Genomic DNA, 24,748 nt, shown 5'->3' on the forward strand with positions numbered 1-24,748 from the left:
CACCTGTCAACTGGGACGCTTTCGATTCGATACTTTTGTGGTGGAACGTTTTTCATTGGCTCGAGACCTTCAGATTAACTGTGAGCCAATCAGAGAACCAATATTAAGGTACAGTTGTTTGGATTATATCATATCGTGAAATGAATCCGCGAATTTTCCGGTCTCTAGTCATAATCGGCTTACTGGAGGTTGGTAGTAGAGTAATTTAGGCCTCTATTTGGACTTTCCACCATATTTATTGAAATTAATATTTTTTACATAAAATTAAAATATATTTGATTGCTATAAGATACGGCAATATATGTAATGTATGTTTCATAAAACCACTAATTTGACTTTATTGCAAATTACAAGTTTTTCCCTGAAATGAGATATTATGGAAACTTCTAGTGCGTCTCCTCATCACCGTGTTTTACTTACGATCCACAATTTGAAAGAAAAAAATTAAAACGTGTAGTTCTGAGTTGCATGATTTTTTTATTCAGAAATTCCTAAATACTCGCCCTGCATCAAATTATTAGAAAGAGACAAAAATAATTTGTTTCGCAATCATAAAAATCCCCACTGATGATAAAAATACAAAATACGAGCAAAATCTAACATGCTATACTTATTTTTTTTTTGGGGTGGGGGAGGATTAAGGGCCTATTTAACAACCTAACTGGCAAACTTTTAATCGGGTAACTTTTATTTCTTATACTGTGAACATTTTAAAATACCATTTGAAAATATGGGGCTCATTTAAGCAAATAACTTGCGATGTAAAATAAAGTAAAATTAATAACCACAATATCTACCATCCATTGTGTTTTCCCGTTTTTAAACCAATTAAAAAACTTACGTTAGAATAAAAAAATAATTTTAGCACACAAAAACAATTATTTTGATCTTAGTATTCACTCTTAAAGTTAAAATATTTATTAATATTATTTTAATGATTAAACTAGTAACATTTTATTTTGCTTTGTATTTTAACATCATCACCAAATTAATTATCTTTAAATTAAAAAAACATATATTTATCTTTTATCACGTTCATCTTAAATACTATTAACACTTATTCAAAAACGCTTTATTAATTAATATTTGAATATGATTAGCCGCAATAATTTGAAATGTTATTGTTATATGTCAAATAAACCACAACAAAAATATATTTATTTGAATTTGAGATTTTTGCTCCAAGAGGAATCTGATACAATTTTTTTTCTTTGAAACGTGTGTTTTTAATACACAATGTTCTTGCTGATTTATTCACAATCAGCTAAAATTGATTGGACATGAGATAAATGTCCTTGATATTCATTTTCATTAACTAACCTACTGGTGCAAGTGCAAAATTGCATTTCGTTTTAGCTTAATAGCTGATATTGGATTCAAACAAGATTACACGAAATTGCCATGAAATTATTGAGGAGGTTAATTTTTTTTTGGTGTTATTAGCCTACTCTTTTTTTAATTTTATTTTTATTATTATTATTTTTTTGCAGTTTTCCCAGTCCAGCTATCTAGCCGAGGCAACTGGATATTAAAAGTTACTGGCGCTGGGCCAAGCCTTCCATTTGGAAAAATTAAATATACTAACGCACAGTAAGGATTATTTGTTTCAGTAGTCGGGCAATAGCGTTCGTATGAACATATTTTGAGTTAAGTTTACTTCTTCAGTCTGATTTCACCTGTAAAACTTTGAGTATATGTTTAAAAGCATGGAATAAAGTGAATTGATGTATTTATTTTTCTTGTGTTATAAATTGCTTCCCAAGCCTGGTATAGGCCTGCGTCTTTGCAGTAGGAACTGAACCAGTTTATTGCAAATAAAAAAATATAATTTTTTAAGGCGTAACACTAAGAGTATGAATATCGGTTAATTGAACAAAGTTATGTAGCCATTGTTAACTTCGCTCTGTCGTTAATATTATTTTATTGCATAACTAAAGGTCGCAACATTTTCCTAAAAAAATTCGTAAATGAAATTTTTTACAATATCGAAATTTTCCAATGATTATAGAAAACTCAGTAGAATTAAGGGCGTATGTCACTTTTAAGGTCATTATTATATTTTTATGTGTAACACGGTTAAAATTTTGGACATTTTGAGTGACCGAAATCCACCAACAAAATGAAAAATAAATATAGTGCATATATTTTGCATAGTTTGCTGGTAAAAAAGAATGTTTTAACATTTTTGTGCAACCTGGATAAGGAGAACCAGACGGAATAAATAACTCAAAATTTTGATTTTTAAAGGCAATGCTGATGGCTTCTGAGTAGTATAAATTAAAATTATTAAGAAAAAAAAATATTGATTTTTCATAGGCTTTTAAAATGATAAAAATTCTGATGATTTTAAAAGGCCAAGTAAAAGTAAAAAATTTTTATGAAAGAAACTAAACCATATCATATTACAAACAGAAAAATTGACTTCAAACCTAAAAAGTTATAGTTTTATATTCCACTTAACTCTCCTTAGCCATCCTGTACAAGAACGACAGGACACAACTTTGCCAGTTAAATAAGCAAAAATGTTCAAAATTTATTTTGTTCGTTTCGTTAAAGTTCAGCCATACAAAAAGGCCGGCAAGATAATCTTGTAGAACATAAATAAATTATACTGATCTGGAACAGGACATAGACCTTTAAAAATTATCTTCACTCTAAGTGTTACATTTTAAATATATTACTGTTTTCAATTATCTATTGATTTAGCTGTAACTTTAAAATCGTATGCCAGCCTTGAAAGTACTCGATGAAATTTAAATTTTTTTTTAATAACCTGCAGTCAAAAATTGTCAATCGCATTCAGACCCGTCATGTGTACGAATTAAATCATATCACATCTTATGAAATTCTATGTTCTTACAGCGGAAAACTCTTTGCTGCAATTTTTAGAAGATAAATGCACCAACTCAATGAGATTTTAATCGATGAACGTTGTTCTCTTCTAAATATTCTGGAGACAGGAGCATAGTTGTTACGTAATCCTGAGAGCAGCACAGAAACAGCCACAACTTCTTGTTTTCAGACGGACGCGAACGAGATGTATCGATTTAATATCGATCTTCGGGCCAGCTGGTTCTGACACGTAACTGATTGGCTAACACAGGCATTGTGTGTGTGTGTTTGTTTGTGTGTGTGTGTGTGTGGAGGCCATTGAAAATATCTTTCACTGGGTTGCTTAATACGAGGGGTATTTTTTTTTTAAAGTAAGTACCGTTTTGAAATTCGGTCGCTGCAGCGCTACGATCGACATGTGTACCTACATCCATTGTCAAGCCACAGACACCATTAAGAAAAATCTCGGCCATGTTTACGTTTGTTTGTGAATATTCAAAACACCTTCGCCGATTGAGAATCCCGCCGACTGTGAAATTCGCGCTGTGATTTGTTTTCTTAGTGCGAAAAGCGTAGCAGCGGCTGAAATTCATCTTCAGATCAGTGAAGTGTATGGAGAAAAAAATGATGACCAATATTATGTTACGGAAATGGGTTTGAGCTTTTAAAGATGGCTTCAAAAATTTGTGTGATGAAGAGCGAAGTGGGTGACCTTATGTATTTACTGATGACATGATGCAGAAAGTTGACAAAAAGTTGAAATAGTACAAACGTGTTATGATTTTGTCGTCATCTGAAGTTCTGCAGTGGTTGTTGAATCAGGTGGAAGATTTCTAATTGGATGGGGTACAAATGTGGTTGTACGATACAAGTGCCTTAATATTGTTACGATTTATTAAAAATGAAAATAAAATAATAAATCGTCGTGGGAAAAAAAAACCACCGGGTTCATAAATGGATATCCCGATTAAAGATTTTACTACACAGTTTTATTTATTGCCACTATTTACGTCACTAACAAATAATCTTCAAAATTGCCTAATAATTAATTGCACTTAAAATTGTTGCTTCCCCGGTCACTCGTTTTCACACACCGCACACCTCGCTGGGCCGCACCTCTGGCGCAACTCTCGCCGCAGCACCCCTCGTGGACCTCCGCCGCGGGACTCCGTTGCCGAACTCCACCGCCACCGACGCACTTGCCTTCGCCGAGATCCCACTCGACGCTTTGTTCGGAACTTCGCTCGGAACTCCGCCGCGCTCGTGACACTATCGCCCGGAACTGAACTCTCCACCCTGGAACCTTTGTCCAGACACTTCGCTGCTCTATCGCCCGGAATCTCCGCCGCGGGAAAACTCACGACTCCACTGAACTGACTCACCGCCCTGGAACCTTCGTCCAAGGACTTCGCCGCTCCCAGCTGAACTGACTCGGAGGCCGGCGTCCCGGGCTTATATATCACAGACGCCACTTCTAGAATTCACGAGCGCGGCTGGGCCCAGTCGCGTCATTCCGCGCCGACCCAACGCGAGAATTCTCTAGACACGCGTCGGCAGCTGCCAGGTGGCGCGCGGGACTCCCCAGCTGTCAGGTGCCACATGTCAAGCGCCACGCAGGGAGCGGTGGGAAGGAGGGGGGGAAAGCGGCGACCCTTGTAATCTACCAGACGCGTGCGGCACGTCTCACGTTGCGGCGGCCACGTGATGTCAGCCAGCTAGCTCTGCACCTGCGCGCCGCAGCCCTGCTTACGTTCGTAACAATATTGTCGCGAGGTTAAAAAATTTTATTTCAATAAATTACTTTTCTAATTTTTGAAGTGGATCTTCTTTGGGCGCAAATGGGGGTTAAATTTCAAGACCAAATTTAAATGTAACGTTTTCGTGAAACTTTATTATTATTTTTTTTTCCTAGCCTAAGATATTTGACACGAGTTCTGACGCTAGTAGGTTGCGGACGGTGCAGAGAACTAGCGGGCCACGGGCTCCACGTGGCGGCGTGCGGCTCAGGTTGAACCCCGCCATGCTGCAGGGATAGTGACCCGCCTGCACCTGACTTGCTGGCGTCTAGTAGGGGAGTGTTTGGGCAGAGGGCAACACAAAGAGGTTTCAGCTTATTGTTGTGCACCACGCCACGGGCCATATCCACAAGAGAATGTTGTTCTTTCAAGTACGTATGTATAATTTTAATTACTTGCGTAAATCAGTATTGTCTTACAGTGTTATATGAGTGCTGTTTTACCTGTGTAACTAATATTTTTTTTTGCTGTTATAATGCTTTTCACGCTTAAGTTTGACAGGGTAATTATTTGTCACGACCTAATATTTGATTAACATAATTACAAACAGTATTATAATAATTATGAGCCAACGAGTGTGTAAACTTGTTAAGTCCATCAACGAATAAGCTAATTAAAAAAGTGTTTCAACAAATCCCGTGCGTGGGACATTAATTGCTTTAATTTTCACTTCGCGGCAATATGGTTATAATGTAAAGAATTACCATGAAATAGGTCCGTGGATTTTATTTTACGCGTCACAGAACGATGGACATATTGTCATTGTTCATTAATTCGACAGCAAAACATTATCAATTACTATTAATGCATTCCAGTATGTCTATGTAGCCTGTTGGCAGAACCTGTTGTTAAGATGATATTTGCAGATCTACAAAATCATTATATTAGAATACTTGATCACATTGAACATATACGTAATATAATAGAAATTAAAAACTAATTTAATATACCTAATTATACCTAACGTGGATATTTTCTAAACAAATTTTCTTTATGGTGTAAGTATTTCAACAGTGAGTAATATTTATTGTTAATTAATCAATATGCATTGATCATTAATAAATATTTATATTTTGAGCTGTTATTTTAAAGCAACTAGTAATTTCATTATTTAATGTTTATTTATTTATTACTATTTTAATCAAATTTAAAAAATACAAATTTGTTAGTTTTATTTATTACTTGAAAAAGAAATGAATTCCAAAAAAAAACATCCCGCGCTGTGTTATCTGTTATAAAATTGTCTAAATAGTTTTGCTGAGCAATAATATGTCATATTAAAAATGTGGTTGAGAATAAAAAATTTCGAACTTGATTTACATTTTAAAACGTTTATAAATTTTAGTTAGAATTGTGTTCATGCTATAGTAAGGGTCCTGAAAATTTAAACGTAACATTTCATGTTGCGATTATTTCAACAGAGTGTATGTAATATCTGTTTGTAATTATTAATTATTTCTGATTGATCAATAAGTATTGATATCCTGAGCAGTTATTTTGAAGTGAGTAATAATTTTTGTCAGTTCATCTTTATTTAGAAAGAAGGTTTTACTTTCTCTCCTTCTCTCTCTGCCCTTGCGTTATTCTTACGAGTCGAGGTTTGAATTTGCTAAACAAGTTTCACTTCTAATATATGTACTGAGTTACACACGCTCTTTTTTTCATTCATTTCCTTGTTCACTTTAGCGCGAGAACTTTGAGGCTCTGTTTCGCTGGAAAGAATGCAGTATTGCGCGCGGTGGTTTTCTTTGGCGCATGATGAGACCGCTTGTCTGTGTAGTCGGCTGACAAACCTTCAACCATTGAATATATATACTGTATAGAAGTCGCCAGCCCAGGTTAAGATTTCTAATACGGTTTTGAGGTAGTTGGTTAATTCACCGCCGCAATCGCCACCATCTCTAGGGCATCGACTTGTGGTGGTCCCTAGCGGACAAGTGTCAAACTCTTCAAACACCCCTTCCCCCTCTTGTTGAACGACATTGAGCTGCAGTGAATGATGGGTGGGGGGTGCGTGGAATGACAGCGGGCGACAGCGCTGCGCTCTAACGTGTAAATAACAACTAAGACGATACAGGGCGTTACGGCAGCGCACTGCAGCGGTGAAGTTCCCAAGCTGCTCATCATAAGCTTCTGAAAAACGTAGAGTAAATACTATCCACTCGCGACTTCTATACAGTATATATATTCAAAGCTTCAACGGCGCGTTTTTTTTTTTTTTTTTTTTTTTTTTTTTTTTTTTTTTTTTTTTAAGGGAATCTAGTGCAAGTAGGGACGCAAACATCGATACATCGATTATGAACATCGTCGTTAGGTTCGATGTTTTTGAAGAGCGGATACATCGCTGATGCATCGACTAAAAAAAAAGTCCAAAAACATCGACATCGTTCATTACTGGATCATTTCATTTCATTCCGTTCGTGAATGCCCAGTCGCTTTCCCACGTAAATCGTGCAGTGCAGTGCTACTATATATATATATATATATATATATATATATATATATATATATATATATATATATATATATATATATATTCCTCTCTTCGTGATTTTTGTACTTTTGTAGAAGAAGGTAAGTAAAATATTATGTTTACAATATCATCATTAGTCTCGATTGAATTAATTTTTAAATACACGCGTTCATTGCGTAAATTGTTGACGTACGTACGATATTTCGTTACGCGTCTGTGTGTGTGTCGTCGGTACTTGGTGATGAAAACATAGCTAACATCGTATAGTCATATTACGATTTACCTGATAATACTTATATATTTAAAGACATTGATGTATTTTTTGGAGTGAATTCTTTTAACATAGATGCTTTTTCGTGTGAACATCGATGGTTTTTAAGAGCGATGTTGCAAACCTACGTGCAAGCACTGTTTTGTTTTTAGCTTTTTTTTCCGGAGCAGCTGAAGGCGTAATTCTGCGCACCCACGCCGCGCATGCAACTGGTTTGCACGGGTAAGTATTGCGACCTAGCGGGCTTTGTTAGTACTACGTGGACATCCCGGTAATGGCATCACCGATTACCGCGCGGCCGGATTTTTTTTGTTTGTTTTGGTTTCAATGACTGTAAAACATGCAAAATGTTCCCGACAAGAACATTTTGTTTTTCCCCCGTCGTTGTTCGGGGACGAGAGGTTTATTTAAAAGCGGTCGACAGACTACCTCGGGGGTTCTTTTTTTTTTTCAACATTGGAGACGTGTTATTCTTCCCGTCACGGCGGTGATTCGTGAAAACATACTTGGTGAGTACAATAATGGCGGTGTGACACTGGGCTTGTAATACCTACGATTTCAAAACTAATTAGTTTCGGTGAATTAGTTGTGTGTAAAAAATATTTAAATATGAAAATGAAATTAAAACGACGAAAAATATTGGGCGTAGGGAGGTTGAACTCAATCAGTATGGATTAAGTATTGTTTGGCTCTGTCAATTAGTTACTAGCCTATTTTTTTTGTTTCTTCTTCTATTACTTTCTGAAAATATAGACGTATAATTAACTTAAACATTATGGAACCTAAGTAGAATATCAGTTGTTCTGTTTTATTTTTTGGGACGGCAAACGTAATTGAGGGAAAGGGACGAAAAAGCAGTTGTAACAGTCGAAAGGGTTTTACGGCAGGGGAGAGGTAGAAATGACGCAGCAGTGATGCTACGGAATTCTCATAGCGAAGCTTGAGTTCGTCTATTCCTGATGTTTTCGTAACGGCTGACGATTGATGCTATCATATTTATTTTTATTTAATTTAAAGTATTTACAATTCATATATTCGTGTGGAAAAGAGATATTGATTCGCGAAATTAACTTTATTAGTATCATTCAAGTTTATATTAATAGTGTGATTGAAAATGTTAGCTTTAATCATAAGGATCATTAATTTAATTACTTGTATAAATCAGTATTGTTATACAGTGTTATGTAATTTTTTTAGCTGTGTAACTCAATATTTCTGCTGGTATAATGCTTTTCACGCTTTAGTTTGACATGGGTAATTATTTGTAACTAAATATTATTTGATTAACTAAATCACACACCGTATTATAGTTACGAGCCCACGAGTGTGTAAATACATGTTAAGTTCAACTAAGAGGGGTGAATATTTCTCAATGCGTGTGTAGCTGTGGGTGACTGTGGCTGAACAAAGTAGCATTGTGGTAGGTCCTATTCGTATGCCATGTTGTCACTTTTACATCCCAGATACCTTACCTACCTCAGACTACACACGTCCATTTGGACAATTGATTAAGCAGCATAGCTTCAAGTTTAGGAATGATTTACTATCAAAATTTGTTTTAAATGTACGAGAAAAAAAATAGTCGTACATTTTTGGTTTTATTCAAAGAATCTACATTTTATTTATTCGTGTGGAAAAAGAGTTATTTCTTTTGAGACCATACGCGCGTCGTTACTTTTCTCAATTATCATCTCTTGTTCTATTAAAACATATAAGTAATGTATCTGTATCTATGACTAATAAGCAAGAAGTTTCACTTTTGTCGTGCGTGGACTCCACGATCACATTTTTTTTCCATTAGAGGCACGACAGAGTCGTATCCCCAAGGAAGGGTAAGCATGAAAAGCACTGCGACACTGTTATGCCTGTAGACTGCCATAGCAAAGCGTTGGTGCATCCGTTGGTACGTATTATGTAACAAAAAAAAACTCTCAATAGCTATTGAAACACGTTTTCATGCTCCAGCGATTTATTTAGACCAGCGGTTCCGAAACGGTGGGTCGCGACTCAATAATAGGTCGCGGAAGGGTTACAAGTGGTTCGCGACTTGATCCTAAAACTATCAGAGACCATCGAATAAATTATCAGAAAAGGTAAGAAAAATCGAAACAAATCGAATTGTGTGCAAACACATATCTACTGTTAAATAAATAACTGTTTTGCTACAAAGTGCTTATATTTTGTCAACCATTTTCAAATCAGAACACAAATTGTTTATCAATAATCAATTAGTATCTTAAAAAAAGCATATGCAACATTTGATGATAAATTATATATACATAAGGAAGGAATACGATACAAATAAGGGTTTTTACTCCCCATGGACCGATAAACCGTGGAGGTATTCCTATAAGGAAAGGTGGTAATTAAAAAGGGCGACAGAAACTCGTTTATTCACTTGCAAGCAAATGGCCGTTTATATTAGTAATTATCTTCGTTTAATTAATTTCATTTTCACATTGTTAGAAATCACAGTAAATTTACGGACTTTTCAACAAATTATTTAACTAAAAAAAAAGAAATTTCGTAATTTCGAATAAATGATTTTCTTTAAACTATTCAGTATTTCGACTTAAAAGTTGTATGTTTCGTTCTAAACAAAGGTAAATACATACGTGGACACACAAGAGAGTTCTACTATAGACTTAATTAGTTTTCGAATGTTTTGTTAATACGCCAAGAATATTATTTTGGGTTCATGTTCAAAGTAAGCGAACCCAGTGTCCGTAAATTTACGACGATAGCCGTAAATTAAGGAGAAGCCTAAGTTGTCCGTCAAGTTCTGTCCCTGCCCGAACACGCCCAAATATTCACCTTCGGCCAACCTTGGGATTTGTTTTATTTTTTCGCAGAAAAAAATGAATTCAAATATTAAAAGTGGTCGGTTAGGTTAGCTACATTAAAACACTATGGACGGTTAGTTATTTTACTATAGCTACATTAAAATAAACAGAGAAATATAAATATATATAAATAAAACCGAGGTTGGCCGAAGGTGAATATTCGGGCGTGTTCAGGCAGGGACGGAACTTGATGTACATCTTAGGCTTCCCTAAATTAAGGAGCCCGCATACGTGGGCACACACAATATGTGCAGAGCTTGAAAAGAAACCAGGCGATTGCAAAACTGCCCGAGACTGAGTGGTGTCTGTTTATGAGAAGTAATTAAGATTGCGCTGAGAGCGGATGAGTTTTGTTGTTTCCTTATTTCGTTTTGAAAGTGTATTTTTAGAAGAGAGGAAATTGCTAAAATACTTGTTTTCAGGAGACAGTAATTATTAGCAGAGACCTGCAAAATTCGCGGTTTCGATGGCCTTCAGGATAGACTGCACATACCCCTGTACACTCGGGCAAATAACGCATTTTCATCGGCTGCCAACTTGTAAGTCGTCTCAGCTGGTTTGTCTGTTATTCAATCCTTCTTTGGTTGAGGGTTTATAACTGGTTGAGATTCGTCCAGATGAACAGTAAGCCAATAGCAAAATTATCCAAGAGGTATATGTGTTTGAATTCTAGCCTATCACCGATTGAATACGCGAATTTTGCAGGTCTCTAATTATTAGCAGTCTAAAGGAGCTTAAATGTCGTAATTATGATACAACGTATAGTTTGTTAACTAAGCTGTTCCCATCTTCGTTGATTCACTTAATTGAAAAGACACAAGTTTCTGTATTATATGTCCCTCACTTTTAGTTTATGCAATTTTGGTAAAAATCGTCGCTTTATTTTCAGGTAAATACGGAATTTGTTCTTTTCCATCGAGTGTGTAATACACGTTAAAATATTCTTTTCATGCGTTACATTTAAATAAAAATAATAATGTATTCATACAGTCATGTCATATATTTTTTTAGGGCCATACTAACCACAAGTTATTTTTAATCTATCCTCGTATGAAATTTTGTATATAAGAGAAATTTTTCCTATTTACTTTTAAAACACAAGTTACCTAAAAACTATATGTAAAGTTATGTAAATAAAAATAACGGATTTGCGAAATCCGATCTCACTCTGAACTAAACATGCTGGCAGGAATTTAAACTAAACGACCGGTAAAGAATCTTGAAAGCACCCAAGAGCCTTAAATTGCACTTTTATCGTCATTTCTCCACCATATAATAATTATAGCTGCAGTACCCGGCTTTGCCCGGGCTGAACACCGGGTGATATATTGTCCGTGAGTTACAGCAAATTGGATAGCGATATGTCCAGTGTGTTGGACATAAAGAAATGACACATAATTACTGTTTGTGTATCCGTGACCTATGATTTTCTGTTTACCCATGGCGATCGGTTGAAAGGTGTAGAAGTTGATGCGCTACAGCGCCATCTAGCGGCGATTTACAAAAAAATGGATGATAAAAACACTTCGATGTGCCAACTTTCATGGCGATCGGTCAAACGGTGTAAGAGTTTATCGACGTCATACATACCAAAATCCAATTATATATATTCTTATATTTCGAAATTTTGGGGCTTTCACTTTTGCGGAAAGTGGATGTTCAGGACCTCGAATGGTTTGGAACACTCCATCTCGAAAGAAATTTTATTTGAAATTCCTGAAATTGTCGAAATTTTGGGGCTTTCTCCCCAGAGGGGGAGGGGTGATTTTGAGGACCCTGAATGGCAGGGAAACACTAAAAATCGAAAGAATGATATTTGAAATTTTTTAAATTTTGGGGTTTTGACCCCTGAGGGGGGGGGGGGGGTGATGTTGAGGACCCCGAATGGCTCGTAAACACTCCAAATCGAAAAAGAATAGGTTTTTGGAAAATTTGGGAAATTTTTTAATTATTGGGTCTTTGAATCCTTTTGGGGGGAGGGTAGTTTGAGGACCCCGAATGGCTCGGAAACACTCCAAATAGTAAAAAAGTATTCTTAAATTTAAAATTTTTTTCGAAATTTTGGGTTTTCGCATTCCCCCAATCCCCTTACCACAAATTTGTTGGAGATCACGTCTTTGGGTAAACGTTCCACCATCCCCCGGACATTTTAGTTAGTAATGACTTAATTTTAATACAATTTCCTCCAATTTTTCGAAATTTTGTGGCTTTCACTTTTGGGAAAGGGGGGGGGGGGGGCGGAGGTTCAGGACCTCGAATAGTTCGGAACACTCCATCTCGAAAGAAATGACATTTGAAAATCCTGAAATTTTCGAGATTTTGGGGCTTTCTCCCCAGAGGGGGAGGGGTTATTTTGAGGACCCTGAATGGCAGGGAAACACTAAAAATCGAAAGAGAGTGATTTTTGAAATTTTCTAAATTTTGGGGTTTTGACCCCTGAGAAGGGGGTGGGTGACGCTGAAGACCCCGAATGGCTCGTAAACACTCCAAACCGAAAGAGAATAGGTTTTCGAAAGTTTGGGAATTTTTTTTATTATTGGGTCTTTGACTCCTTGTGGGGGGAGGGTAGTTTGAGGACCCCGAATGGCTCGGAAACACTCCAAATAGTAAAAAGGTATACTTAAATTTAAGAAATTTTTGAAATTTTTCGTAATTTTGGTGTTTTGCACCCCCCCCCCCCCCCAAATTGGGTACGAAGTCGACTTTGGGTAAAAGTTCCACCATGCCCCGGACACTTTAGATCGTAATGACTTAATTTTAATACAATTTTCTCAAATTTTTCGAAATTTTGAGGCTTTCACTTTTGTGTAAAGGGAGGGGGGGGGGGGTGGAGGTTCAGGACCTCGAAAGTTTCGGAACACTCCATCTCGAAAGAATAGATATTTAAAATTCCTAAAATTATCTTTTGGGGCTTTTTCCCTGAGGAGCCGGGTGGGGGGGGGGGGGGGGGTGTTCGAGGACCCTGAATGGCTCGAAAACGCTTAAAATCGAAAGAGAAAGATTTTTAAAAAAATTTAAACTTTCGAAATTTTGGGGCTTTAACCACCTGGGGGGGGGGGGGGGGAGGGAGGGAATGATGTTGAGGACCCCGAATGGCTCGGAAACACTCCAAATCGAAAGAGATATAAAGGAAAACTTATTACCTACCTATGAATAATTTTCTAAATAAATTAATAAATAACTCTATGTTTAAGAATTTACGTACATACATAATATTAAACTTCAAACTATACACACCAAAAAAAAAAAAAAAAAAACTAAGGATGTTTGTGAAACTATTTTTTATTTGTCATAATGTTTAAAACATTTGTAGGATTTGTTGATATGTAAAACTGTAGTGGCCATATTCCGCTTATCCAAAGGAGTATAGAAATTAATAGAGATATCACTCCCTGTACACACCACAAATCTTTGAATTAAGTAAAAAAAAAACATAGTCCAAAATGAAACAGAAAGTATAAATAACAACAAATTTGTCAAAAAAATTTATTCAACTGGAATGACAATGTTAACATCCACCTGAAATTTAATAGAAGTAGGTAGGTAAGAATCTTTATATATATATTTCTTGTGTGCGTGTGTATGTCACTGAACTCCTCCTAGACGGCTGGACCGATTTTGATGAAATTTTGTGTGTGAGTTCACGGGGATTCGATGATGGTTTAGATTCACAATTGGATATTTTATCTCGATTCTGAGTTAAGAAAAAACTAAAAAAACACGCTTTAAAAGCAAAAAAAAAGAACTAAGCATTGTTGATAATTAGCCTCCATGGCAACGGGCTTTTGCATTGTTGTTGCCTTCTGTGTAAACATGGGAAAGGTTTTTGGTAACGGCAGTGGCGCGCCCAAGAGGAGGGGTATGTATAATGAGAAGATACAAAATGTCCAGCGTAGAAATACTTACCGCCATATCCATATCTCACAAAAAGTAAATTTGGGCAGGACAATGTCTGTCGGGTCCGCTAGAAAGATATATAGAGATATATATGTAGAAAGATATAAAGAGAGATAGAGATATAAATAGAAAGATAGAGAGAGTTATAGAGATATACATAGAGCGATAGAGAATTAGAGAGATAAAGAGAGATGCTTAGTATACGTTTAAAAAAATTACAAAAAAAAATTGATTGAGGCATTGCAACGCATGCCGGGCATTATCTAGTATATCTATATATATAAAAATTTAGCTTCCGTATGTATTTGGCCGCAAAACTCGGAAAGTATACGATGGTTTGGATTGAAATTTTTACAGAACATTGCATCTTAACAGAAGAGTGTTTATATGAAATAAAAGTTTGGGAAAATCCACCGGAAAAGTCGGAAAAAAAAGTTTCTATAACTAAATATCATGGTCACCCAACTATGTTGTGACCACGCTCGACGATGCTGTACTATATTGTCGAAGTTCAAGCACATCAGGCTACTCGACCATTGTACCTTGACGACTATAATTTACACAAATATGTGTATATATATATATATATTTCAAGAAAGAATAAAAAACTTTATTTAATTTGAAAGTATATTCTTTCGACTCTATTGATAAAAATACGTTTAAATTAAAAAATACATTTCGTACAATACATTTGAAAATTAAATAATTCTTATCTTATAGCTTATATCTTATATATTGCTATTATAATCTATATCTATAAAAATGTTATGTTGGTTTGTGTACGCTTCAAAAACTCAAAAAGTTCTGCACCGATCGAGCTGAAATTTTACCATTATATACAACCCGCATCAAGGATTGTTTTTATCTACTTTTCACGTCAGCAACATACCCGCAACCGCGAAAAAGTAACTGCGCCCTTTTATTAATGTGTTTTCTCACCAATAAAAACAAAAAACACAAATTTTCTGTTATGGAAACGTTTCTCCATGCCAAAGGATTTCTCTTAGCAATGGAAAAAACTATGTCAAGTGAAGCGAGCGGGAAATGGCAATATACAATGAGAATGATTTTATTGTGAGGTGCAATAATTAAAAAAATGACTAAGCTTACCGGTATGGGACTATATATACAATATGAATGAGGTACTTTAGTGTGATCGTGTCTCGATTGAGCTGCGCCGTTATCCAAATCGTAAGTAGAGGTTATGTTTTGTATGGGTCTATCACCACTTGATGTGGGATTGCATGTAGATGGTTCTAGGCTATTCATTTTTTGAACTCCTTAGACCCTATACCTTTTATTTAAATTTTAAATTTAATTAATATGTTCTACGGAATTTTTAAAATCACTTGATCAGCCAGGGATACCACCACACATACTTAAATTGAAAATATGTGTGCCAATTACCCTCTTGCGGAATATTAATCAGCCAAAACTCTGCAACGGCACGCGACTTTCAGTTAAGAGATTAATTAATAACGTAGTGGAAGCAACGATTTTAACGGGGCCTTTCAAAGGTGAATATGTCCTCATTCCTCGAATACCCATGATCCCGACCGATACACCATTTCAATTTAAAAGATTGCAATTCCCAATTCGATTGGCATTTGCAATCACAATCAATGAAGCTCAAGGTCAATCTTTAGAATTGTGTGGTTTAGATTTAGATGCGGATTGCTTTTTACATGGACAACTGTATGTTGCGTGTTCCCAAGTCGGAAAACCAGATAGTCTTTATATCTACGCATACAGTGGAAAAACAAAAAAAAATATTCAATCACAATGTGCCACAGCGAAACGTGGCAGGGTACAGCTAGTCTAGTATATAAAAGAAAATAAATGAAATTAAAACATACATAAATAAATTTATCTCACACTCAACAAAACATAATGTTTAATATGAAATAAAGGAAAATGGCAATTACACGTAACTATTCTAATTAATAAAAAAAATCAACCTACCTGAAATAGTAAAATTCAAATTTTTCAACAATATATTACATAATTGATAAATATTTCTGGTCTTCGGTCTGAGTAGCCCTAAGACTCTTGACGCTCAGCAGATAAATTATAAACACTAAACCAAACTCCTTGCAAATAAGTTATAAGTAGGTACTGTAAAAAAAAATTTAATTGTAATATACAAAAACCGTATTGAAAGTTGAAACAAATATGGCGACACTACAAACTGTCAAGATCTTTATTTTTTTCTTACTCTCTACTTAGTTCCTTACAATAGAAAAACGTAACGTAATGGCTTGAAAGCTATTGCTCGGCAGGTATAGAGGAATGACACTAACAGTTTGTATATCTATGACACACATTACATAAAATAAGATATATTTTTTTAACCCGTTTAAAGATTATTTTTTCAGACAAAAGATAGCCTATGTCCATCCCCAGGATATAATCTATCTCCTTGCTAAATTTCATTACGATCCGTTCAGCCGTTCAGCCGGGAAAAGGTAACATACAAACAAACAGACATACATACAGACAGAGTTACTTTCGCATTTATAATATTAGTATTGATGGTTACCGCCCAAATCTCACAGTTGCCTCATGCACGACTTAAAGACTGCTAGTCAGCCCACAGCCTTGCACTTAGAGGTCATAACGCGCTAGGAGCACCAGTGGGAGTCGCACTTATCATCTCGCCATACACTGACACAGATATAGCCGGCCAGGTGGGCCCATTCAAGAAGATCCCTGGCTAATTTGTAACCAGCGTCCTTGTGAATTGAAGGTGAAAATCATGAACAGGGGGGCTGTTTTTACTATATAACTTTATTTTAAAAAAATGACAAATACTTTTCAAATCAGGGAAGTAAGTGAAAGAATAGATATTTGTTTAGAAATATTTCTGTAAAAAGTGGAAAACAGAAATGAGGGTTTTCAAGCCCGGGTTCCCTCAAATATCAGTCCAAATTTTCTTCGTCACGCTTCGTCGCTTCGTATTTTAACCTTATAAACAACAACAACAAATAAATAAATAAATATAACAACCAAAATTGTAAGGAGTTCTCAAAGAAGTAAGTTAAAATGCGAGAAGATTGTAAATTTTTTCACAGTAGCTGGAAGTCCTAAAATATTTGAATGTTTAAATTAATTTATTAAGGGACTTGTTAGTAATAATAAGTTATATAATAAATTCATTAAACTAATACTATCACCAAACTTGTATATTAATTATGTGTGCCCAAGAAAATTAAATAACTTCTATTCAGAATTTATAATAGTTAACTATCTAAACAAAATTACCTTTAAACTTCAATTAATATTTTGATAAATAATATATGATGGCATACATCACAGTTACTTATAAAATTCTATTGAAACTGAACTACTATGTTTTGAACAGCTATCATTTTAAATGACGATTTCAAAATCTATAGGCCTATATATAAAAATGAAACCCGTTTTCCTTGGTCACGGCATCACGCGTGAACGGCTGGACCGATTTCACTAATTTTTTTTTGTTGTGTTTGCTATGGTCAGGAGAAGGTTCTTATGAAAGAAAAAATTAAGAAAATTGTGCGGAAAATTAGAAAATTTAAGAATAATGAATTCCTATTTCCCTTGGTCACGCAATCACGCATAAATGACTGAACCGATTTCACTAATTCTTTTTTTGTTGTGTTTGTTATTGTCACGAGAAGGTTCTTATGAAAGAAAAAATTTAACTGAAAATTAGAAAATTTAAGAATACTGAACCATATACCATATATAAAATTATTTCCAAACTAACCCAACAATTTGTACAATATAAATATTTTTAAAGTAACCTTATGACATTCAGCTTTAAGCGTTTACAGTTTCCAGTGCGGCTTGCATTTGCAATGTCAATAAATAAATCGCAAGGGCAGTCGCTAAGTGTATGTGGCATCAACCTAGAAAATCCATGTTTTTCACATGGCCAATTATATGTCGCCTGTTCCCGTGTCGGAAAACCATCAACATTATTTATTTACGCGCCAGAACATAAAACTAAAAATATAGTTTATCAAAAAGCATTAGAGTAGAGAGAAGCAGTGAGGGGTACAGAGACTATTAGTTGATTTATAGAGCGCGCGTGGTATTGAGCTCATTGTTTACTTAAAAATGCCAAGTTGTTCAATAGCAATTTGTAAAAACATTAGTGGAATTATTGAATCCTATGGAATAAACACTATTTTGACAATATATATTTTGTTTTTTATTTAATTAAATTAGTAAGGTCCTTTTCAGTTATAGTGATTCAAATTGAATAGGTACTCATACCTAAGATAGGTCAGCTATACAAAATAAAGTAGTGCATCATTGCTACGCTAAGGCGGTACGAAGTTCGCCGGGTCAGCTAGTGACATATAGTTGTGATATTATCAATGTAATATTCTGTGGCCTAGAGCGATTTTCCAGTAAGAAAGATTTTGTTTGAAAAAAAAAAACCAAGTATTGGCTAAAATAATCTTTGTAACTATAAAAAATATTTTGAATTGAACACAAAACAATTTATTGGTGATGATGAATCTTTGTTGCAAGAAAAACACCGTATCCTTAAGTCAGCTTTTTTGTTTTGCGAGGTATGTATGTGTCCCGATATTCAAATATATTTCTGATGGTAAATAGAAATCCAGAAAATTTTTAAATTTTTATATACCCAATGAAGAAAAAAGCTAAACGCATTCTCGTTTGCTGTTGGCAAGTGATACTTCCCTAAGAAGCAACTTCTTAAATAAAAGTTTGCACACCTGTTTGGTCATATTGAATTATTTTCCTTGATCCGTAGAAAATTAAAGGTAGCTATTATTTTTTTTTTTCAAACTATAAACAGAAAATATAAATTCTCTTAAAAGCGATAAAATTTTTCCTGAAATCACCAACTTTAATACGACGGCCAACTTGTCCAAGAAAAGTAAAGTACTGATTACCTGCAAAATTGAAGACCTTGGTGCAAAAAGGGGATAAGTCCACTTTTTACCTAAAATCATTTTATTGGTTGGCTATACAGTAAAAAAATCACTGCATAAACTGGTGCAGAAAGGGTATAAATACCTTTTTAAATGCCTTAGCAACAGACTGTAGAATGTTATCCCCTGTAACCTTTTGGTGCATAAAAGGGATAAGTTGCGGAGTTATCCCCTCTTTGCAGCAAACATATTTTCCTAACTTATGTTCACAGTTACAATTAAAATTATTTTTCACCCATAAAAATCACTTTTAAATATTCAACCTGCATATCTCGCTTGCTACGTCGCCTCTCATCATCTGTTTTAGATGTGAACATGAAAACATATAGCTGGAACGCACTCTATATGCTCGAAGGTGATTACTAAGTATAATCTCTATGGAGAAAAAATAAACATCTGTTCGTTTATCAAATATGGCAGAAAGTAGTGATGAGTGTATAGACCTTAAAGCATCTGGAAGTGAATATATTCCGTCCAACATGGAAAATAGTGATTCAGAACTAGATAAAGGTGAAAGTAAAAATAGAGGTAGAAAAAGAAAGTGTAATGTAAAGAAATGGAAGCGAAATGTAGCAAAATCAAAACGTGCTCGTGGTGAGGCTTATGTGGGGCATAGAGGAAAAAAGAAACCAGGCAGGCAAACAGCTACAAACTGCAAGTGCAAGAAAAACTGCCTCGGCAGTCTGACTAATGAACGCAAACATTTATTCTTGAAAGCATTCAATAATATAGCAGAACAAGAAAGACAAGATTCTTACCTTAGTGGACTGATTACAGTTTTATCAGTAGCCCGACGAAGAATAGTATCCGGAAACAAGTCACCTCGCTGCTTCAGTATCAAATACAAAGTAAGTTCAATACCTCTAGCCTTATCTTGTAAACAATCATCACGCCAATGAACATGTGTACTTACTATTGCATGTTTGCTTTGATTTTAGGTTAGGGACGGCCCAAAGCAAATCGAAGTTTGCAAAATGGGATTCTGCTTACTACATGGCATTGGTAAGAAGAGAGTGGAAAGGATTGCAAAGCACATGTCAACATCTGTAACACCTCCAACAGATGGCCGAGGGAAATATAATACCAGAGCAAATGCTATTCCCGAAAATATCAAACAGCAAGTCGATAACCATATCAGAAGCTTCCCAAGGAGATTGTCACATTACAGCAGAGGTAAGAGCAACATGTATTATTTGTCTCCGTTGCTAAACATATCACATATGTACCAAATGTATCTGGAGAAGTATGAAGTTGATGTGCATCATCGTCTGAAGGAAGGACAAAAAATCAAACCTACTGTGACGTATGATTATTATTACAGATATTTTCGAAATAACTTTAATTATTCATTCGGGAGGCCTCGTACAGACATGTGCAAAACATGTGATATTCTGGAGAACCAGATAAATGGGGCAACTTCTATAGAGGAAAAGAAACGACTTGAGACTGAAAAAATGGTTCACATCACTAAAGCAGACATGTTTTATACAAGCACGAAAGGTAAGATACATGAAGCTGAAAACAATGAATTTACCGATACACTCTGTTTTGACTATCAACAAAATATGCCCCTTCCAAAAGTACCGTCCAGCGATGCTTTTTACTGTCGCCAGGTTTGGATGTACAACTTCTGTATCTATTCAGCGAAACTCAAAACTGCCCACTATTATATGTATGATGAATGTACAGCAAAGAAAGGCTCAAATGAAGTTATCTCGTTCCTGAAACATTATTTTGATAATGTGCTCAACACATCGGTAAAGAAAGTCTACCTTTTTTCAGACAACTGCTGTGCACAGAATAAGAACAATGCTTAAGTCCAGTTCCTTTTTAGCTGCACACAAATAGGAAGATTTGACGATATTGTGCAACGATTTCCAGAACCGGGCCACAGCTTCCTTCCATGTGACCGGTGTTTTGGTCGCATTGAAATAAACATCAGAAAAACAGAGAGGGTATATTTGCCTCAAGAGTACAAAAGTTTGGTGAAGAAAACCTCACCTAAGAAGTTCTTTGTCATTGACGTAAAACAAGATGATGTACGAGATTTCGTCACACATTTGAAGCAAATGTTTCTGAAAAAAGTGAAGGGCACAAGTGTATTTACTGTATCGCGTTTCCGTATTTTCCACTACTCTGGCTCATCACAAGTTCTGCGATGTTGCAGTCACCAAAGTGAACTTTACTATGAAAACTTTAATTTAATAAAGGCTAAACAACAACTTTTACTTGATGCTCCTCCTGCATATGTGATGAAACTACCACTTAAAGATGCGAAACTAAGGGACACAATGAAACTCGCAGAGCAGTATGTTCCGAAGTGTGACATGTGGTACTACAATAACTTGAAGTCTGTGGCAACGATAGATCTAGAATGTGGTGCTTCTTGTTCAGACGATGACTACATTTCACTGTGAACGTGTAATAGTTGTTTATGTGTGTTCATTTACAGCCATATTCTTTCATAGTACATAATGAAGTGTGGTACTTTGACTTGTTACAATAACATTGTATTGTTTATCTTAAGTTTTGGGTACTTCTCTGAAATTAATGTTATGTATATTGATTTTATTACAATACATAGTTTTTTAAGAGTAGAAAGAGTCTTCTATCATGTGGTAATATTGTTAATTTAAAATACTGTCATTAATTAGGGATTATACATATATGTATTATTATTTTCATTATTTGGAGCAAAAAAGGGATAACTTCATTTCACTTATTAACGATTTACTTCCGACTTTAGGAAGCAATTTTATTGTGAATGTGGTTGACGATACACTTTTCCATACTTTATAATGAAAATGTAAACAAGTCATGCACATATAGTAGCCCCAATTTTGCAATACGTTTTTTGTCTCTCCTGTAAAATTACTGAAATGTGAGTTATCCCCTTTTTGCAGCAAGGTCTTCAATTGTTATTTTCTTTACGTGTTAAATTTTATATAATCATATAGGCCTACCTATATTTTAGTTATTATTTTGTACGGCCTTTATTGTTTTCTAGGCAAACATGTATTCCCATAGTGATATATATTTTTTTTTAAATCTTAATCCATATATATATCGTAAAATAAAGGAAATTTTGAACTAAGAAACATTAAAAATTTAAGAAAAAAAAGAAGAAATATTATTTTTTTAAATACACTTTCTGAAACACTTCCAGTAAAGTTAAAGTGAGTAAATTGCTTTCAATTACCCTTAAAAGTTTCATTGAATCAAATTTTTTGAAAACTTTCTCACCACTTATTAAATTGCATGAACTGTACTGAATTCATTAAAAAAAAGTCGATCGTTTAAATGGTGCTTTATATAAATATTACATGAGTAGCTTTCAAATTCAAGCTAACCTACGCGTAATGCTTTACAAAAAGGTTCTACGCTGGCTAGTATCTGAAACTACCTCTCATTTCTCCATATTTGGACACTAGGTTTTTTTTTAATGTTTCGCGGTCAATTGCGAATGTAAAGAACACGCTTCGCAAGTGTTTAAATTTTTGCGTGCCGGAAGACGTTTGGCACATTCGTGCCAATCTTCGCTCCTTCGACGTAAATATTTGGCTATAGCATCACTGTGTGTAGCCCCGTATAGCGCGAATGCAAACATAGTACGCCAAGTTACTTGGCAAGACATAGATGCCTTGAAGTCATTCATTCTTTACGTGTATGGTTTCTATGTTTAAAATAAAAGTAATAGCTATTTATGGATTTAAAAATATATAATTCAACATTCGTCTATTAAGGAAATTATAATATTCCAAACAGTTAAAAAAAAAAAAAAAAAAATAGTGAGTCTTTCAGTACTCGCCAGAGATGAAAAACATTTAACCTCAAATTCACGTGTTCTCAAGTTGCCAATACTGTAGGGACCACGAAAATAGCGAGCTGCATCCAATAGTTCCGACAACAAACATTGCTCGGCACGGATCGGCAGAAAGAAGCGGCGGCGGGGCGGCGCGCACGAAACTAGGCACGGCCTGGCTATATATTAGGCGTTATAAAAACATGCAGCGTAGTAATGGAAGCGCAACATTTAATTGTGTATCTGTAATAACGTAATGGCATTTTGTTACACTGAACACATATAAATATACACTTATAATTCTAACATGACGTGACTGTAAAAAAAATTTACTGAAGTTTTGAAACTCGCCACAGTAAAGGCAGAGTTGGTTAGATCCGCAGCTCACGTAAGCCGAGAGTGGCAAAATTGCACCTCTTAGTTATGTGAAACGAGGCGATATGGAAACATTAAAATATTACCAGAGCTCTATAAGTCAAAGAATAAATACCAGTTTTTACAATAGCTGAGCCAAACACGATGTAGCACTGTTGTCGATTACACTGTTACTTGTTGATGAAAGGAATTCGTCATCGTCACTGTCATGTGTTTTATTAAGAACTAGTCCATTGCCATGTCTATGATGCAGTCCCTCTTCCAGTATTCGTCTTATAATTTCTGAACATGTTTGCTGTAGCCTACCCAGTCATCCTTTGTTACAGAGTTAACAGAATCCAGTGTGTGTGTCTGAAATGCTTGCGCAGAGAACTGTCCCTCGGTATTACCATTGAATATATATATATATTCAATGGTATTACATTCCCGAATGCACTTCTTTATCTTTGCCCACGCTAATTCAATAGCGTTGAACTCACACATGTATGGTGGGAGTCGAATTACATGATGTCCTGCATTTTTTAAAAGTTGATCAACCCGAAATATTTTCACCTTTGGTTTTTTTTTCTACCAATTCCATCAACATATATTTCAGCATTTTTTCATCACACTCTACACTTCTGCGTTTTAGCTATATAATAATTTCGTTTTTTGTACTGTATTTCTAAGGAGGCTTATCCTCTTGTTTGGAGTGATATGGCGCATTGTCCATTACTACAGCAGAAGATGGCTGCAAGTTTGGTAGAACACGTTCGGACAGCCATTTTTCAAAATTAGCAGCATTCATTTCCCCGTGATAATCTCCGACTGTCGTACCTGACTTGTATACCTATAATCCCCCTGGGAGAAATCCACATTTTGAACCAATATGAACCAATATTAGCCTCTTGGTTGCATTTCCTTTAGTTACTCCCGTTACGTCATTTTTGCGTTGCAACATTTCTGGAATGTGAGATTAGTATCCACCCACGACTCATCAAGGTAACACTTCCTTACCTTCAGACCTATACTGTCTATACTTGGAGCGCCACGTCACTATGTCAGCTCGTTCGATTAACAAATGCCGACTGTCTTCGCACCGTTTCCAGACGAAGCCCATACTTCGCAATAATCTCTTGAGCGACGAAGGGCTTCACTACCAACCTATCTTTTCCTTTAATACGGGAATCAATTTGCGTACTGTCGGGACAACTTTTTTAAACGCATAGAATTTTTGTATTGTGTCTCTTATGACACGTTTATCGAAGCTGTCAATCTCAATCTTGCGTTTTTTTCGTGGCCTGCACATAAAAAAATTATGCTGTAGCAATCTTAATAATAAAAAAAAACATATGTACGTCTGAAATATTTTGTAAAACTAACATAACCAATGATAAAAACCCTTTGTTTAATATCACTAATGCACATTACACATGTATGGCTTACCTCTTTTTCCCTGGTGTTGTGTGCGGTTCATTTGGCATTGCAATTTGTTTCTTTCGAATACGCATCACTGTTGCTTTGCTTACAT

General features: G+C 35.4%; 2 protein-coding genes across 2 annotated transcripts in view; both read left to right on the forward strand.

Annotated features, from left to right (window-relative positions):
* The first annotated feature begins 7,623 nt into the window (after nucleotides 1–7,623).
* LOC134540544 (esterase E4-like) overlaps nucleotides 7,624–24,748 on the forward strand; it is a 761,050-nt gene continuing 743,925 nt past the window's right edge. Inside the window, exon 1 of the mRNA XM_063383349.1 lies at nucleotides 7,624–7,881. Within this exon, the coding sequence (XP_063239419.1) occupies nucleotides 7,713–7,881 (169 nt within the window). The 5' untranslated portion in view covers nucleotides 7,624–7,712. The remainder of the gene's footprint in view (nucleotides 7,882–24,748) is intronic.
* Nucleotides 19,535–22,189, forward strand: LOC134540614 (uncharacterized). The gene is made up of 2 exons (XM_063383450.1): nucleotides 19,535–19,909; nucleotides 20,000–22,189. The coding sequence occupies exons 1-2, from the start codon at nucleotides 19,541–19,543 to the stop codon at nucleotides 20,876–20,878; spliced, it is 1,248 nt and encodes a 415-aa protein (XP_063239520.1). The 5' UTR covers nucleotides 19,535–19,540; the 3' UTR covers nucleotides 20,879–22,189.

Source organism: Bacillus rossius, chromosome 17, assembly GCF_032445375.1.
Source record: "Bacillus rossius redtenbacheri isolate Brsri chromosome 17, Brsri_v3, whole genome shotgun sequence".
In the NCBI taxonomy this organism is placed as follows: Eukaryota; Metazoa; Arthropoda; class Insecta; order Phasmatodea; family Bacillidae; genus Bacillus; species Bacillus rossius.